Source organism: Notolabrus celidotus, chromosome 7, assembly GCF_009762535.1.
Source record: "Notolabrus celidotus isolate fNotCel1 chromosome 7, fNotCel1.pri, whole genome shotgun sequence".
Taxonomy (NCBI): Eukaryota; Metazoa; Chordata; class Actinopteri; order Labriformes; family Labridae; genus Notolabrus; species Notolabrus celidotus.
The window spans coordinates 22491970-22511517 of NC_048278.1; the positions used below are offsets into that span (position 1 = coordinate 22491970).

General features: G+C 38.2%; 2 protein-coding genes across 2 annotated transcripts; one reads left to right on the plus strand and one right to left on the minus strand.

Annotated features, from left to right (window-relative positions):
• The first annotated feature begins 812 nt into the window (after window positions 1-812).
• Window positions 813-6426, plus strand: cisd2 (CDGSH iron sulfur domain 2). Its single transcript, XM_034687702.1, is given in 5 exon segments — window positions 813-1071; window positions 1073-1097; window positions 4829-4867; window positions 4870-5042; window positions 5267-6426. Coding segments are annotated over 5 exon segments (405 nt in total). The 5' UTR covers window positions 813-993; the 3' UTR covers window positions 5357-6426.
• Window positions 6427-7865: 1439 nt separating this feature from the next.
• Window positions 7866-19480, minus strand: si:dkey-162b23.4 (sodium/hydrogen exchanger 9B2). Its single transcript, XM_034687698.1, is given in 14 exon segments — window positions 7866-8710; window positions 9055-9238; window positions 9402-9538; window positions 10261-10369; window positions 10492-10562; window positions 10565-10640; window positions 10955-11061; window positions 11498-11673; window positions 12725-12852; window positions 13164-13306; window positions 14722-14892; window positions 15268-15469; window positions 16282-16547; window positions 19356-19480. Coding segments are annotated over 13 exon segments (1701 nt in total). The 5' UTR covers window positions 16417-16547; window positions 19356-19480; the 3' UTR covers window positions 7866-8648.
• Window positions 19481-19548: the final 68 nt, after the last annotated feature.

Sequence of the window (19548 nt, forward strand, 5' to 3'; positions counted from 1 at the left end):
AGGACCATATAAAAAGCCAATGTTTGACATTTCTACAAATTTATAAAATCCTATATGCAGTTTATATGATAAGTATATTTTTTATGAATAGAAACTCTCTCATCTGTACTAGCAGGAGGGTACTTTACAAAAGCTTGGGTCTGGTCTGAATTCCAGTGAAAAAAGTCATTGTATTGTAATTCTAAGAGTTTTATTAATCTCACAACCAGCTAAGTATTACCATAGACTATATATAAACAACATTTGCAGATTTTTTGATGCTTAACATTTCTCAAAGTGTCTGCAACAATTGTTAGTCTTATTATTTCTTTTTTTTTAAACCAAGAAGCCAACAGGATGAGCGACTACGATGTTGCCTTCATGTACCCACACAATGTCGTATTTTCCGGTTTTCGAATGAAAAAACAAACAAACATCAGTGTAAGAGCGAGATAATGATTAAATATTTGCACAAGGATACGTTTGAGTCGTGGGAAGGTGCTAGTCTGTTAACAGTTGATAGTTGAGGGACCAAACAATACCGTGGCTTTTAGATTTACATGTGCCTGATTTTTTCCTTAACATTTGTTAAAAGACAAACATATATTCACATTTTTCTGCTAGACCAATGTGACAACCTTTGTAATTATAGGCTATGTGTCGTTTTAAGTTATGAAGTAATTGTTTCAATAATGTAACTTTATTTATATTAAAAGCCAAGTTTACGAGGATACCCTGAAGCAGGCAGAAAACCACCTTCCTCCCGATAACTTAACTGACCAATCAGGGGCCACCAACTCCTAAAACGCTGATTGGTCGCATACTCTAGCGTCACAGGTCCTTGTTACGGATATTCACGACATGATTCACGCACTCCTCCTCCTGTTTCTCCGTTTTACGGTAGGAGTTTACGCACCGGCACTGAACAACGCTAAGGAATTAACGCAATGACAAGAACGAACCCCAGGAACTATCCAAGTCAATCATAAAACCTACTACAATCAGCAATTCAAGATGGTTTTAGAATCTATTTCAAAGATAATAAAAGTCCAGCTTCCAGCGTACCTAAAGAGGCTTCCGCTTCCGGAGAGCAATCACCGGTTTTGCAAGGTTAACAGGTAAAAGTACACTGCAGCTGTGTTTGCACCTTTGACTGAACTGTTGACTTCTGAACTCACTGTAGGCTCGTTCTGCTCATACTGTGGCGTTTTAACTTACTAACGTTAGCCGACCAAAACTCAGCCACGACACTGCAGAGGAAGACATACCAGACCTATTTTATTACGACACTTAATGCTGCGTAACTGCCTCAAAAGTTTTAAACCATCGTTTGCCCCCCCCCCCCCCCCCCCCCCCCATTAGCAGCAGCACTAAGTATTGATTCAAGAAGTAGAGCTAAGTTGTGCCACTTTAGAGCCTAACAGTGAAGTCGTGTGTGTTTGGGTGGTAATTGATTTTTTTACCTTAGCCATACAGTGTCTGTCTAATCCAACAATTGGTCATGTGATGTTGCTTCATATGTACCTCTTGCACAGTTTGTGACATGTTAAGTCTGTCATACATACAAGTGGTGTGTGGAGATATGTCAGGTAGCCCTAGTCTAGAGGATGCACAGAAAACTCAACTTTTCAGTTTAGATCCAAGGAATTTAATTGTTTAATCCTTTTGTTCAAGATAAAAAAAAAAAAATGCCATTAAGGACAAAAGCTTAGGCTGCGCCACAGGGGTCTATAGTGCACGACCCCACCTCCCATAAAAAAAAGATTTTTCTCAAGGCCATAATGTTATATTAATATGTTAATGTTGCAATATTTGGGTTGCACCTGCTTCAGCTGCATTTATGCCCATTGAAATGAAAGCATTTTCGCACAATGCAAATACATTAAAGAACCATATATGTGTGTACTACTGAGCATTAACGTGTTTCATAGAGTAGAAGATATGATGACTAATTGCCTAGAAGTATTTTAATGGTGCAGAAAGTCAAACTTCACAGGCATGTTATCAATAACTTTATTGGAATGTCAATATACATAAATGTGCTTTTTTTTTTTTTGAAAGAGGACAAGCCGGAACGAAAATAAGCCGAAATGAAATAAGAGTAACAAGGCTATTTTTAAAATGTAAGGAGTAGAAGTAAAAGTTGGCTGAAAAATTACTACAGTAAAGTATAGATACCCCAAATTTCTACTTAAGTAAGGTAACAAAGTATTTGTACTTCGTTACTCGACATCTCTGCCTTATAGTATGTTGAATGTCCATGTGTTTTGTACCATGTTGAGCAAACAAGACCCATGGGAAATTCAGAAATCAGAAAACTTTATTTATCCCGGGGAGAAATTCAGTCATTAAAGCTGCTCCTATACACAATAATTAAGAATATCAAATAATAGTAACAGAAGAAGTAATTAATAAGATATAAATATGAATACAATGAAAATAATGACAATACAAGTATGTACAGAAGACAAAATAAGCTATGTAGAAAATAAATGGTTGAAGTCCCCGGGGATCAGGAAGGGGGCAACCCTGGGGGTGTGTCTGGAGTCTGGCTATGGCAGCGTTGTCGGGTAAAATTGTAATTGTAATGGACCCTTCCATTTTTTCTGTATGCAAATAGGCGATTTCTAGCGGGATTATATTCTGAATGTTATTTTTTAGTTGAAATAAATAAGAAATATCAATGCTTCATCCTCTAGTTACCCGCCACACTGATAGTGTGACCTAATCTGACTCTATTTGGTAGAAATAGCCATGATGATCTATAATAAAAAGTGTCTTCACCAATCGTAAGAGAATTCTGGGGGTAAACAAAGTGCTGGTATGAGTCCCCTGTAGATTCTCTGGCTTGACGTTAAAATAGTCCAAATTGAAAAAAGGAGACGTTTGACCACTGCTTCCTTGTCAGTTTCAAAGTACTCTTGAACAACTGTCAAACTTCACCGGACCAAATCATGGGAACTGTATGTCCTATCACATTTCTCACATTTGTGAAACTGAGAACAAGAAGTGTTTTACTCACATTTTTCACAGCCACACAAGCAAAATGCATTGACTTTAACAGCTGCCGGAAATACAGAGTTGAAGTACAGGAAAGCAAACCTAGTATGACATTTGTTGAAGGAACTTCTCAAAGTCATCCATTCAAATACCATGTTTACAGCTGCACCAAGTGACGTCTCACATTCTGAAGTGACAGTCCATCTTGGAGCTCGATGTGGCCTCTTAGCCGACACAGACCCATAGAAAATGTCAAACAGAACCTAAAAATAGCCCCAAAAGGTAAAAAAGCTGAGCTAGCCTGCAGTACGGAAATGCTTAAGTGGCGATAACCAAGCTATTTCAGTAGTTCCTCACTGAGTGGCTAAAGAAACCAATGTCATGGTTGGAAGACTTTAGTGTTGTGGTACTAATTTCCAGCAGCTTAAGGCAGTAGAAGACAATGTCATAGTGCTAGAAGATGTACGATTTATTAAGCCCTCCTGTACATGTGAAATATAATTCATTAATTGGATTATGGAGAAGCAAGTCCCATTAAGCATCTGAACCTTTGATTCAAAGTTTTTTAATAGCTCTGAGAGCATTATAAAATCTTCTAGGGGCCAGTTTATAACCCTCAACTAGTGTTAAAATTACATAACAGAGGCTAATCCTCAGTGTGCTTTCCCTTGTCTGTCCTCTCCATGCATGGCAGACTAAACGATGGGTCTTTCCTAAAACTCTTTTCTTGGCTCAGTGTGGCATTTCCCTGGATAGCTGCCATGTGAGATAATACTATTCAGAGGTCACCAAGCAATGGAGTCGACATGTAGATAAGAGGTGAGATAGTTCTGTCATTTCAGCAAATGGTGGGACACTCTTCTTGTAGTGGTCTCACCGTGATGAGGAGGAGAACAGAGGTAAGTGTAGGACAGGGGTTCCAAACTTTTCAGCCCGTGACCCCCAAATATAGGTGCTGAAGACTCGCGACCCCCACTGTCCCTCAAAGTGATTTAATGTGGCTTCATTTAGCTGGTCTGCAGAAAATGACCCTACCTATATGAGCATGTGGCTGTGTTTGCTGTGCTGTTATGAATTAACCTGATGCTACTGATGCTTTTGATATTTAACTGTTCACTAACCGTAAACTTAGGAGTCATCTGGCAAAAAGAAAGTCAGAAAACTCATTACATTTTCTATTTACAAGGTTGTATTTCAAGGTTAGCTACTATTTTTGTAGATAATTTTTACTATAAATGGGTAAAATTTAAATGTTTAGATAACTTTTGTCATTCAACTTTTTTATTGCATTTTTTCAGTATATCTTTGTTCACCACAAGTAAACAAATTATATAAAGTAATGCAAAACCAACAAAGAGAAGAAAAAATAAATAAATACAAAACACTACATAATAATAAGAATAATAATAAGAATAATAATAATAATAATAATAAAGAAAGAAAGCCTAATAATTAACAAGGAACAAACAAAAAGGAAGATAAACATAAGAAAATAGGTAATAAAGAAAAATAAATAATAATAATAATAAATATTTTTAGATAACTTAAAAAAAACATTTTGGAAGACATCTCACCCACATGTTGGAAGCCCCTGGTGTAGCAGAGGGTTGAAGTATATTCTGATCGGGACTTCAGACATGCATTAAATGCTGATTAATCTTCTGATGATTTAAAAAAATGATAAATCTAATACTTTTAGTTCTCATTTAGGGTCTCATTAGGATACTCCAGTAATCCAAACAAGGCCCTGTCCCCTCACAGCTGCCACTTCCAGTAGCACAACACATGCTAGCATTTTCAATTGTCCCCCTATGTTTGCTAATGTGTGTGGTATCTGCTGTGTTTGTAGTGTCTGAGTGGCTGCGGTTGCTGCCTCTCCTGGGTATCCTGGCTTGCTTGGTTATCTGACCATTCGTCCATTCCTGCCCAAGAAGAAGAAACAGAGAGACAGCCTGATCAACCTGAAGATCCAGAAGGAGAACCCCAAAGTGGTCAACGAGATAGACATTGAAGACCTGAACAGTGCAAATGTGTGCTACTGTCGCTGCTGGCGCTCCAAAACTGTAAGTGTACAGGATATTATTAGATATCTTCTCACCGTCAACATTGTGTGACATGCCTGTGGACAAAAGTGTTATGTTTTTTTTAAATGTTTTCAGTATTACTCTGATTTACTTACATAAAAGAAGTAGATTGTATTTATGTATTTGTTCAACTTAAAGTTAAGGCAGAGTGAAGTGTTCTTCTTTTTGCTGATCAGCTAATATGAACTTGTTTCCTGTTTTAGTTTCCTGTTTGTGATAAGTCACACTTAAAGCACAACGAGCTAACTGGAGACAACGTGGGACCGCTCATTCTCAAAAAGAAGATACTGTAATTGACATCTGATGGGAGTTTCCTTACACCTCTCCAGTCTGTTGTTTTTTTTCCTTTTCTTAACAGTTTGTACAACTTTTTTTTCTTTCCAAGAATCTTGATGTTGCCTTAGTGTCATGCTGTTGTTGGTCAGAACAATGACCATGACCAGAAATTGACTTTGTATGAAGTACTCCCAGAACACCCCAAAACAAAAGTTTCTAGTCTGATTGTTGCTAATTTTTGTAACAGAACAGCCTTTTTAAATGACGTAAATTCTATTAAAGTCATGTTTTCAAACAACTGGGACCACTTTGAGGGAGGACACTTGGAACATAACAGCAGTGTCCAATAATGTTGAATCAAAACCCGCATTTTCCCACTTAAAAGTTGTTTAAATGAAAAGAAAACTAGTACTAATCATATCTTTGTACTGTATACAGTTGTGCTCATAAGTTTACATACCCTGACAGAAAATGATGGTTTCTTGGGTAGTTTCTGTGTCATTGGTATAAAAAGAGTAAGCACAGTTGTTTGACAATAAATGGCTTCACCCAACCACTAACCATGAGTTAAAAAAGAAAAGGTTTTCTGTTGAAGTTTTTCTCTCTGAAAAATGGCCCAAAAAAATCACAAATTCTGTCAGGGTATGTAAACGTATGAGCACAACTGCATCTCCATTTCTGGTACTATTAATAGACAGCCTGTTTTAGTGTTTTTCTTTCTCCCGTTTCAGATTGTCTGTGTGCCATATTGTTAACATGCTGTTCACACTGTTAGGATATGAAGCATTCTCCTATAAGTTATTTTAAATGTATTGAGGTTACTTATTCTTCTTCAGTTGTATTTTGTTCATTGCCTTTAACGTTAAAGCATTTCAAACCACTGCACTACTGAGGAATATCCAGTTATACAGTTTAAACCTCATTACCATGTTAATGAGGACATATCTTCTGCTGCAAGAAACTGGCTCTATATCATTTCTTGTAGTCTCTGTTATGTCATAATGGTTGTATATATATTTGACTTCTGCTGGAGGCTTCCTTTTTTTCATCAGAAACATTTTATACATAAATGGTCTTATGTCATAAACTTCTTTTTGTGATTTTGTTTAATAATGACATTAGACACACATAGTGCCATTAACCTTTGTGAAAAATGGTGGGAATTTATTCATTCTTCAGGTGGAAAGGGAAATGTCTGAAGAAATAGCCAGGAGTATTAACTCAGCAGTTGCCAGCTTCTTTGTGAGGCTGTACCCTGAAATGAAAGCCTTGTAGCTGAATGCTGCTGAATTCAAGCATCCTAACATGCTAGCATAAACAATGGTAAAATTGCTTGTTTTGTAGGCATGGTTATGCTCAGGCACTGACTTAGTTCAGTCTTAGCTTGGCAGACCAACATTCTGAGATTAGCTCTCAGAATTGAGCACATTTTAGGCTGCTCATACGTCAATACACCTGTGCATTACACATAATGTTAAACAGAAATGTTGACTAGATCGAGGTTCCCAAAGTGTGGGTCAGGAGGCCCTGGGGGGTCGCAGCACACTAATGGGGGGTCATCCAGTATGTTGTTTTTTTAAGTAATCTAAAATTGCATATTTTACCCATTATTGTAAAACATATCTACAAAATAGTAGTTACATTGCAAATACAATATTTTGTTACCAAATGACTTATTATGTTTGGGTTAGGGTAATTTAACAGTTAATTTACAGAAGCATCAGTAGCAGCATTCATGACAGCACAGGAAACAGCCACATGTGCATAGAAGTAGGCTAATTATCTGCAGACCAGCTAAATTAAGTGGGAAGCAACATTTAATCACTTTGAGTGACAGTGGGGGTCACAAGTCTTTGGCGCCTTTATTTTAGGGGTCGAGGGCTGAAAAGTTTGGGAACCCCTAGTCTAGATGACTGTGCTAGGGGATCACATGTAAACAGTCGTTACAATCAAACCTGAAAGTGACGTATTTAAGTGGCCAAACGTCCTTGGTCTTCTTATTTGGTATGGGGAAATTCTAGCCCTCCTAAGGGCACTCGAATGTGTAAGTAATCACCCAACATTCTTATCGCCAAGGAAACATGGTTATCTGTTCTTTATATGTTGTGAGGACTCATTCTGCTGGGATATTTCAGACTAGACCATCGTGTTGGACCAGGATAAAGGTGCAGTCCCCAAAGCCATGATGGTAACATTAGTGAAAGCAAACATCTGCAATTGGAGGTACATTTTAAGGAATACTCACATGAAGAAAGAGGAATTCCAATCCATTAAGGGAGTCGCATCGTATAAATATGTTTCATAGTGATCATATACAGAATTGCTTACTACACCAAAAAGATAGACAAGTTCTTATGTTTTCTCATTTATTTTTAAAGAATATTTGGTAAAAAACTAATGCTCAATTATGTCAATCTAACATAAATAGTTGCTGACAGTATAAAAGATCATTTTAAATGGATTCAAACAAATCAAAACAAATTTTAAATTAAACTGCATACTTTGCAATAAAAACAAGCGCACATGTAACATAAAATCTCTATTTTACATCATAATCAAACTCTAAAAAGTGGGGTTTGAGTGGATGTTTGAAAGGAGGACCTGATTCATGTTGATTGCTCATCAAATTAACAGCAGACAATAAATGTACATGATTTGAGTTTCAGCAGCATTGTGTTTAAAGCTAACAAAAGTATTGTTTTATTGAGATAATTTCCTGAGTCTTTGTAAAACCTCACAAACCCGTCTCATAACCAAGACACAGCTAATTCATACTTAATCATCATAGCACACAAAAACACGAACACAAAGCTGTTAAATGTTGTACTTAGTGCAAAACATCTAAAACTCATAGCAAAATAGTCAACCTCGAAGCCTAATTAAAAACAGGACAGTGTTGCTACAAAAATACCACCTTTAGGTCCAGACACAGCAAATTGTTTACAGAGACTTTAGTCATCCAAATAAAGGACTCGTTGACAATGACAAGTAGGAACAACTTTCACCTTTTTAAAAAGTAAACTACATTCATGCTACACAGTCATTTTATCAGATTAAACATTCATTTGACAGTGTAGCTGTGCCATGTGAGTCATTTGTTCAGAGCCTGCCGCCTGAAAAACCCCTAAAGGCTATAAATAGAGATTCTTGTGTCCCTGCAGCATGGCAAACATCAGGAGCTGATCACAGACAGACAGACAGACAAAGAGAGCCACTTGGTGGCTAAAGAAAAACTCAACTGTCTGAGGTATAAAAGCACACCAGAAGTCTCTTATAGTGTTTTTTCTTGCTGTGTGAAGACAGGTGATGTCAAAGAGTACTCTCATAGGTGACAGGAGTTTCATTGTCATCTTCAGCTCCTGCTCCAGATCCTGGAAAGACGGAGAGAATAGAGAGGGGAAAAGAGTAATTAGTAAATATTTAGGTTCTCTGGTAAAAAAACAAAAACAAAAACAACACAAATAAAAACTGCAGAGTTAAATCCAATGCTCTTTAATTTTAAAAGTAACAATGCCACCATTGTGTGGTGTCATGAGTGCATGATTGACAGGGAAAGTAGAAGCTGTCTAAAGCTATGCAAATGCAACCCTATGCAGAATCAGGTCACTACTCAAACACAACTACAGGGTGAGGTTTAACTGCAGCGTTGAGTTGTTGAGTGTAGGACTTCACATACCCAAGAAAAAAGCTGATAAATTTGGTTTGACTCGCTCACCACAGGATGAGTTCTTTGGTTTTTGCAGCAGGCGGGGCCCAGTGAGCCCTATGATAAGAGCTCCTACAGGAGCTGTGAGAAGTATGGCCAGTACAGCCACAGTCAGTACGTCCATGCCGTACTTCTGCATCTGCACGTCACTCCTCACCCTGGCCATGTCTAAAGCGGTGGAGCCTATAGCTGCCTGTTGGAAGACAGAGACAATGGTGAGAATTTTACCAGCAACCTGGACAAAAACAATGTCTTTACTGTTAATAACTCTTTCCAAAGTAAAATATGAAGTGCTACAAGATGACTTATGGAAAAAAAAAACACAAAATGATGAGTGGACAAATATCTCAATATACCTGCACTGTTGCTTTGGGCATCCACGCCAGAGCTATGAACACTTTCTCCTTCAAGCTGAAGCCCGCACACATCACACACACAAAAGTGAAGAGGAGTCGAACCACTAGGGCGATGAGTAGAGAGGCTATACCTAGAGCTAAGCACAAAAACAGACAACAGTCATAAAGGGTGTCAAAACGCATGTGGCTAAAATGCAACGGTTGTGAAAAACAACCGTAACCTGGTCACCAGTTTTTCTTTTTGAACTGTAGGCAAGGTGGGGCACAGAAGTTTGGAAAACAAAACACACTGTCTAGATGTATGGTAATTATAGAATCCCTTCCTTCCACAATTTAGGTAATTGTGGGCTATGTGTAGCGTCAGTGTTAAGCTAGCTTTGCAAAGAGTCTTCCTAGATCTCTAAAGGTTAGTCATAGAGAATTCTGGGTAAAGAAGACAAAGGGAAAAGTCTTTTATAAAGAATAAAGAAAAACAATGTGAAGTTGTGCTTCATTTGCAGCTATTTGCAAAAAACAAATGCTTTTCTGTAGGACAAACAGGATTAGTTTTATCATTTCTTTTATTAGTTAATCATGTTGGTTGGGTTTTTATACTCTGCTCTTATGTATGTATGTCAAAGCACTTCAAGTTCTGAGGCAAAGAAACTTATACGGCATAACAATATATGAGTGCTAGCACAAACTCAGGTTCAAATATTTGCTGGACACACAAAGAGATAAACTCTCCCAGGGCTTACTTTCTGGCTAAGCAAATATATTTACATTGGTACATTCATATTTGAATTTCTCAGACCGATAACAGCGACCTCACTGTATTATTTTCAAAGTGTTTGTGCATTCATGTGTGTAGCCGTCTCACCGACTGTGTGTCCTTCCAGCTCAGAGACTCTGATCTCTGCTCCTATCAGTCCAAAGAGAAGAGGCTGAAAAACATCCCACGCCCACCCCACCACTTCCTCCACACGGGCCTGAAGAAAAACAGAACACACAGACAAAAAAAAGTTGACTTTGACATGCAGCAGTGTGGATGTTCAATCTCCAATGTACTACTGCTTCAATAACACATTGTGGAAAAGAAGGATGTTTTTACCTTTCCTCCTCCCCAGCCGAGGCCAGCCAGGAATGCAAGTACCAGGGTGCAGAGACCTCCAGAGCCGGGAACCCAGCCACTCCGCTTCCAAATACAGCAAAGACGGACAGGCCCAGTACCAAGAAGGAGCGCTTCATGACTAAATGTTTCTGGATGAAAAAGCACAGGATTGAGGATAGACTATCATGACATCTATAAGCACAAAAAGCAACATATAACAGCTCTGATGTGACAGCTGGTACAAAGTATTTGAAACGGTGTTTGAACTGTACAGACTGTTCTTCAGTCCACTTTAGGTGTTCAAATACACTCAGTTTGCCATTCTAATTAGAAGTGCACCTCCTGACTGACTGTTTTTTTTTATCATTTTCCAGGGATGTTTTGATAAACAGACTGGTGTCAAGGATGAGTAAGTAAGCAGTAGAAAAACTGTCAAGTAGCATGGTGATAAATCCATCCCTACCTGGTCAACACTGGGAAAGTATTGAATGAGGAAGCCAAGAATAATCCCAGCAATCATCCCCCCTGCCACCTCCAGTACCCCTCTCAGGAGGTTGTACCAAGTGGAGCCTAGAAGAATCAAAAGAGTATACACATTTTAAAAAATGTATTTCACTGAACCAAATTTGAATAATTTTGTAAACGATGACAGCGTATGGAAGTAGCTAATTAAACAATCTTTGTACTATTGAGTGTTTTGAATGCGGTTGAGTAAATCCTTCAGAGGTAATACTGCGGTCATGAACTCTTGCTGCATTAGCAAAAAAAAAAAAAAAAACTCTAACTATTCCTAACAAGAGTAAACAGTACACTAACACCCTCTGCTGAGCTCCTGCCAAACTACACACAAAAGCAATAACTCATTTCCAAGTTGATTTCCCCTGCAGGTTGCTGAACCTGCTGCCACTTCCCCAGAGATAAGGTGGTGCGTTTCAAGAAAAAAGCTATTAAATTCAGCACTTAACCTGAACCCACACAAACCAATACTGTATATAAATGGGATTACCTGTTGCAAAGGCCATCCCCAAGCATGTAGTGAACCCTGTGATGGCAAGAATGTCATCAAAGCTTCCTGCTGCCATCAGGAGGGTGGGGATGCCCTGCTCCACGCCATAACCGTCCTTCTGCAGCAGCAGCATTGAAGGAACCACCACTGCTGGAGAGACAGCGCCCAGCACGAAGCTAGAATGTGGGAGAAATGTTTTTTTTTAATTAATTCAGACAGACGTAGCTTGTGAAGATATCTGGATACCGTTGAAAGACATTAACATGCAAACACAGGTTCAATTTGATTCTGTCCTGAAATGTTTGTTAAAAATGTTCAAGATTAAGGCCCTTCACTCTTTTGTGGTGGTAATAATCTTTATTTTAGTTTGTAAATGCCTAAACTTTTATCTAAAATTACTTTTTAGTTGCATTCAAATAGTTGAAAAGGGCTTCATCCACCCTTCAATCACTGATAAGCAGCATACAAAAGAAGAACCAAAAGCCTGATATCATAAGTTTTATTTCAACTATTGACAGCAAATGTGATTAAAAAAACAAAAAGGTCAGAAAATGTGTGATGTGATTGAGTGATTTTCAGGGAGAAGTGTGTTTCTAGTCTCTGCATCATGGGAGCATGCGTATAGTCTGAACAGTTTGTTCTATAGTGTTAGTTTAACTTGTTTTTGAAATAACAGTTCAGCCTGTTGCGTCATGTCTACAAAGAAAAGAAAAATCCTTATTTACTTTAGTGCATATCCTTTACACTGCTTGGCAGTACCTGCATCCAAATGGACTTGAAGCACTTTGTTACCCGTACTGATCTTGTTTCCTCTTGTCTAGATTTTTGCTTGTGTTGTTCTTGTTCTCGTATGTACGTCGCTTCGGATAAAAACGTCTGCTAAATGACATTGTAACATTGTAACAAAGCAGGACTGTCACTCTGTTACATTCTGTTCATATGGAACTGAGAAGTCCACTCACACAGGGAAATTTGACATTCTTCCTGTGTGACCTTCAATATAAAAGAGATACTGTTGCAAATAAGTCTGCATTTCAAACTATGTCCTATAGAATAAAGGCATTGTTACATGTTGCACTGTGTTTGCAAACCAAGAAAGAAATTGTCAAAGAATAATGTTGAAACTAAAATGTCTAGAATCGTGTCTCAATGTCTCATCTGTATGAAAGTAAAATGACCTGGGAAGTGGAAAAAGCCAGTGGAGAGAATAAACAGTGTTCTAATTACCCAAGGATGAAGCCCCACACCCAGGGCAGGCCCATGAGGAAGTGAGAGACCAGCGCTGTGGTGCATGTCTCTATGATGCAGGGTCCCGCTGCCACTCGTAAACACACAGATTTTAGTTTCTTCAGAGCCTGAGAAAACAAGCACAGACATGATTCATGACTTGATAAGAACTGAGCCCTAATTTCTAAGCAAAATTCAACACTCAGATTTGCTTGATTTTCCCATAGACTGCATATAAGAGTTGGACAAACACAGCAACTATTACATTCAATTTCTGTTTTTTTTATGCAGTTAGATAAGTGAGGGAATTGAAAACATCACTTGAAACTGGTAAGCTCTTCTCCAGTATAATAATTACTTTAAAATAATTAGTCACATTAAAGTTTTAACAGTTGCATAAAAACGTATCAATCGTAATGAGTATGAGTATGTGGCATACCGTGGGATCCAACCCAAGACCTGCTCTGGTCAGTATAACAGCCAGGGCGATGTTCCTCAGTGATGAAGACCATTTGTGGTCAATGTACACTCCATCTGTTATGATTGGGATGTTTCTCAGCGTGAAACCCATCAGCAGCATACCTGCAAAACAGCAGAGGGCGTGAGAGAGGAGAGATGATCCTTCAGAACTGACTCTGACACAGATACAGAGGGAGTACACGGATCACCTGTTGCTTTTTTGAACTTACTTTGCTTATGTTGGATACCTGAGACTGAGACTCACTGAGGGACACCGATTGTTTAAACCTCAAGTTTCAACAAACCTCTAAAAACTTGTTTTTTCATCAGCTCATTATGTTCAGAACATGCAACGTGACCTCACTCTTAGCCTTCTGCAGGACACACTTTATCTACTATTCTATCTTAACGAATGGCAATCCTTTCTGCAGTTGAAGAAAAAGTACTTGAAATATAAAGAGACTGAATTGGTAAACAAATCAACTCTAAACAAACCAAACTCTTGACTGAACTTCAATCTACGTCTAATGTTGTTTGTGACCAAGGAGTGCCTCCACTTCCTTGATTTTCACCTTGTTATAGGTGCAGCTGGTGGCTTATGATCTTAATTTTGAGATGCATAACACCAGTGTAGCTTCACCTTGTATTGTATTTCAACTGTTGCCAATTTCTTAAATAGACTGATTTGAATCTGTGGTCTGATCACTGCTGTTATTTATTCAAAGGGAGTGCTCAAGATGTAAAAATAACAGCTTTGAAGGCAATTTATCATCGTATGCACTCACTGACCCCTATAAAATTTGATTAAGGTGATAGAACCATCATAATACGGGCTATAAAAACATCAAATCAAAGCATTACACAACAAAACATCAACAGAATACAGGGCATCAGTGTGCTCGACCGTGGTAGAACAAGGGAGTACCATGATTGTATTGTTTATCAGGAACTTCCTCTTGACCTCATGATATTTTTCTGAATGACAGTAGAACAAATATGTGGATGAACATATCACAAGCATGCATTATTTTATATACTATTTCCTATCTTGAGGTAGTGCTACACTGTAATTTGCTTTACAAAAGATGCACAAAACTTTCAAGCAAATGGAGCAAGCTAGAGACATTTGAACCAGCGTTTTTGCTGACAAGCCTCTCTGGCTCATGCTTGAGTGAAGGATTTAATGAAAGAAGTGAGATGTTTGGAGAACTGAGAGTAAATCAACGACAACACACAGCACCCATTTCCACCTAAACCTGCAATTTTGCTTAAAAGTCTCCCTGATTCAAGCCGAAAAGTGAGACTGATCTGTAAGAACTATAGTGGTAAAGTGCTAGCCATTACGTCATATATTTGTTTTGAGCAAACTATATGTCAGGCATTTGCCAAGTTGAATAAGCAGTTTTCACACTAATGTATAGTGTGACAAAATATCACCCTGGTGGACACATCTGTGTCATTAAATATAAAATAAAGGCTTGTATAGGCACCAGCATGTAGAGCATAAACACCAAATTTACTTTAATTTTCAGCCTTACCCAGGAGTGGTGGGAACGGAGGAAGTTTTGGCAGACGGATGAGAGCCACCACTTTCCCACCGATGAGTGCACAGATGAAGAGGATTGTGATGCCAAACAGGTTGCCCCCTGGAAGACATTCTTTCTCTGTGATGGACCACACTGCTCCAAAGAGGACAGCTGCCAAAAGGCCTGAAACAGACACAGAGGACAGGAGCTAGGTTGGAGTGTCATGATTTATTGGCATTATAAATAAGAGGATGATAATAATGTTGTTAGAAATTCTTAGTATTGATATCTGCCAACTTCTCAAACTTCTTAAATAATCAGATTTTACAAATGTGACTCTTAAAAGCTCCTTATTAACCATTTGTGATTGTGTTTTATGATGGGAACATCATAAGTGTGTGTGTTTAGATGTAATTACTTAGATACAAATTCCCTCAACTTCTCAGATATTTGAAGGTATTAAAGAACTTTGTCGTGTGCTGATTTTCAGTCTTGTGTGTGGAAAAAGCATGCACAAGAGCTTTGTAAGGAAAAAACATCACCTTTTCCTTGATTTACCTTTGGTAATGAGAGAGGCAAGAAGGCCTCTTGGTGGACATGGGCAAAATCTATGAAGCAGGGGGCAGCAGACCACAGGGGGGTCAGTGTTGGTGCCAGCATCCACAACAGGGTTTCGAGGAATAAAATATGTGGTCTCCTCTGTGACATTTGGACTGGAGCAGCGCCGTACGACCACCTGGATCTGGTTCACACTCAGGTGCTGGGGAAGGAAAATCATGTCAGTGATAACATAAGCCTTATGGATATGTTTATTGCAAGATAAGTTAACATGATATCTGTAAAGGCTATGCATGACTGAGTATTTTTACTTTTAACACTCAACTTTTTGTTTTTTAATGATTTGTAACTGAATAGTTGAAATTGTGTCATATATCGTAAGAAAACCAACAAATTTGAAGGTTTCACACTAGAGGAAAATATGAAAACATCAACTACGTACAATCAAAAGACTGATTAATGTCCCTGCATCCACTTTGATTTCAAAACCTCTCTCAAGTCCCATGCTCCATCAGTATTGTTTACACAAAGGTACGTCATACCAACTGATTACAGACCACAATTTCTTGGCAAATAGTAGTGTGAAGATATGAATTTGCTCAAGAAGGTGATAACTGCAATCTCAGAGAACACTTTCTTTGTTACATTGTTCACTTATAAACTGTCTTGGACTTTGCCTTTTGCTGCATTTCAATACATTTCTAACATGAGAAACACAGAAACAAATAATAAGCAAGGAAGATCATGGTTATATCACAAGGTTAGAGAACTGTAGAAGAAACACTAAAGCATACAACAAAACAGTTGAATATGTTTGTACACAAAGAAACAGAATCATAAAACAGTACCACTTAATTACTGCAGATTTAGATATTTGTATTAATTGAGAATTAAAAAGCACAAAGTACCAGGATCAAATATGTGTTGCCTTGATTTTAAACACATTTGAGTTTTATCAAATCATTAGATGTAACACAAGAGTTTGAATTAGGAGAAAAGATAGTAATACTTTACCTCCACATGGTTCGGTGAGGGCAAACCAATCCTGTCTAGCATCGGGCTAGGTACCGGACTGGGTACTGGACTTGGTGCTGGAGTGTGAACAGGGCTCGGCTCTGGGGTGGCAGGTTTGGGCTGAGATTCCTCCATGGCAGTTGACTACAGTATTTCTGGTCCACTCTCTTCTTTATCACAGGACATGAAGCTGAGGGGTGGGGTTGGCCATTGATGGGCAGTCCCTTCACTTCTGGGTTTATATGTCCAGTTCTCCACAGAGGCTCCTGTCCGTTACACAATTTTATCAACAGAAAGAGAGTTAGAACAAGTGTAAAAATTGGCATGGCATGAAATTGAATCTTTATTTTCACCTGCATAGTCCTCTTAAGTGTGTTTAATAAAACAAATACTGCACTGGATTTGAACAAGAAGTATGAGGGAAAAGAGCATAGACAAGCCTTCATGCCATGGAAAGCTGGGTGGGTGTGTCAAATGTAGTTTGAGTGGTAAGAATAAGCCACTAAAGGGTCTAAAGGTGAATAAAACTGTCTAACCAGCACATTTGAGGTTGTAGCTTTAAGGAGTACCACACTTGTAACTGAATTTAGCTAAATTTGGGTCATTTTAACTTATAGTATATCCAGGTAAACATATATCTTTTCAACAAAATATCAGAAAACTGTCCTGATTTGTTTTGCATGTCTGATGAAGATAGACTTCAGTACTTGTTTACACACAAAGTGTTCCAGTTTGCTTGGTTTGTGTTAAATGCTGTTTAGCAGCATAGAGCACACTTTATGTCCGATTTGGTTGTTGTCGCTGTCAAATGTCTGAAGTGTACCACTATGCTTTTTAATTATTTTAAGTCATTGCTATGTGCAGTATTGTAACTGCTCTCTTCTTTTTCTTTTTCTTCTGATGTTGTTCTTTTTTTTTTTAGTGTCTTGTAAGTCCATATGGGCTGGGCACCTTTTCGGTGCATGACACAATGAATAATAAATAAACTAAACTAAACTAAAACTAAAAATATACAATTACCACTTTAATAAGAAAAAAAATGGCACATGAAGCAGTTAGAAATGTCTCATTAAAGAGATATATAAAAAGGATAGAAAACTAGGAAATAAAGAAACAAGGAGGTAAGGTATGGTCTCATGTTTGCTACTCCATGTCTCTGTTCACTTAACATGTAAACTAGTGGTGGGGGTATCGGTTCTGTGGCATCGATATATCGATATTTACACGCTACTCATTTGCGTATCGATTACTCTAATAAATATCGATACTAATTAAAAATGCAAAATAAAAGTTTGTGTGTCACTTCTGATTCTTTTAGGGTAACTTACTCCAAAGTTTTGTACCGACAAATTCAGAGACATCATGATAACAGTGTCATTTTAACAGTAGTCATGGTGAAGAGGCTGTTTTAAGCTTTCCACAGAGAATTTAAATAGAGGATGTTGATTATTTATTATTTATAAGATAAAATAAGATAAGATAAGATAAGAAAAGATATTACTTTATTGACCCCCCCCGGGGGGGGGAATTCAGTTGTTACAGCAACCCAGACATAAGTACAATCAATAAAGAAGTTTCAATACGTAAAATAAAATAAAATAAGATAAGTAAAAATAAAAATAGATAAATAAAGCTAGAATACAATTTAGATATATACAATGTTACAATGGAACTTAGATTAAATAGCAGTAATTACAGGCAGTATTAAAAAAGTTTCAGTGGTGACAGGTTGACATTGTATGATTATGGTTGGTAATGACAAATTAAGCAAAAAATAAAAATAGAAATGGGTATTTAGTATGACCATGACTTTTACAATAATAATGTAATATAACATAATATAATATAGCAAGATAATTATAATACAGTATATTATGCATTATACTGCCAGCAGCAGTCAAGAGAGTCAGTTCGGGAGACAGTTTATGTTTTTTTCTAAATGTATTCCATTGAATAAAAAAGGCCAGCAAAGGATTTGCATATTACAGTTTTTGTCAAGGGACTTGTCTTTCAAGGGTTACATTTTATTTAAAACAAATAAAATACATCACTGAAAGTATCGGTATCGGGTATCGAATCATAAATGTGTAGTATCGCCCAGCACTAATGTAAATATGGCACACTAGCCTGTTATTTACTGGGCTTCATGTATTACATTTCACAAATACTGAACCCTGGCTTATTCCTAATGGGTTTACTTCAAGATATGAAATACACACAATGTTGTAAAGTCATTTACAGTCAGCTAACACTACTACAATGTTTTGACAGTTGCTTATAAGGCAACAGGCGTAGGTTAATCCAATTGTGAGTAGACCACACTAATCAATGCTTACAGCTCCACCATATGGCACATCTTGCTAGCTTTAGCTCAAGTACGTTACTGCGGATGTCAGGACAAGTAGGTTAGAGTTAACTAGCAACTGCCAACCCCAAAGCCTGTCCAACTGGCATCAGTTTCTATCAGGTCTGCTCAGCAAAGTAAATGTTTACAGGTCGGGTTGTCACGGCATGTATCTTACAACGTTACAGGCACACAAGGCAGCTGCAGCCACAGCTCCACTGTAAAGAAGACAAATTCACGCCTCTTGGTACACTCTGTCAATGGACCCATTACCGGATAGCGTGTTTGCTCTGTAGTGAACCAACGCTGACCATTAATACCTCACTGACGTCTCAAATATTAGCCCTCCTTTAGTCCTTTTATCACAGTTTACAGTGAACGTACTGCAATCAGGAAGGTCTTAAGTTGGGTGCCTACGATACACGAAGACACCGTGAACGCTACTGGACCAACACATAACTATTAGCCGCACACAGTCAACAACATATTCTATAGTTAGCAAGGTTAAGTCCAGTTTCTTTGACAGACCTGGAAGTGCGTAATATTCAAATATCGTCAACAATAGAAGGTCTTGTCCGATAATAGATTCATCACCAGGAGCTGGCTCCATGCTTCCGATCAGGGAGCTGTCCCTGAACTGAGCACGGTAGCCTTCTAGAGAAACCGCTCCCCTGACCCTCTAACGGGATCCCCTTAGATATGCAACCCTGTTAAAGAAAAAGCAGCTCACCTCATAACGTAAACGTTGTCATCGTCGCCTGTCAGCGGCAGCGTGTCTGGCACTAGTCCTGTGGCAGATAGGGCAGCTGGGGAATGGGAATCAGGCGGATTAGTGATGGCAAAGCAACTATGTACCGCGCACTGAAGTGCCGCTTTGTTGGGGGGGTGGGGGTGAGGTTACATGCTAAAGCCACTCAAGAGAA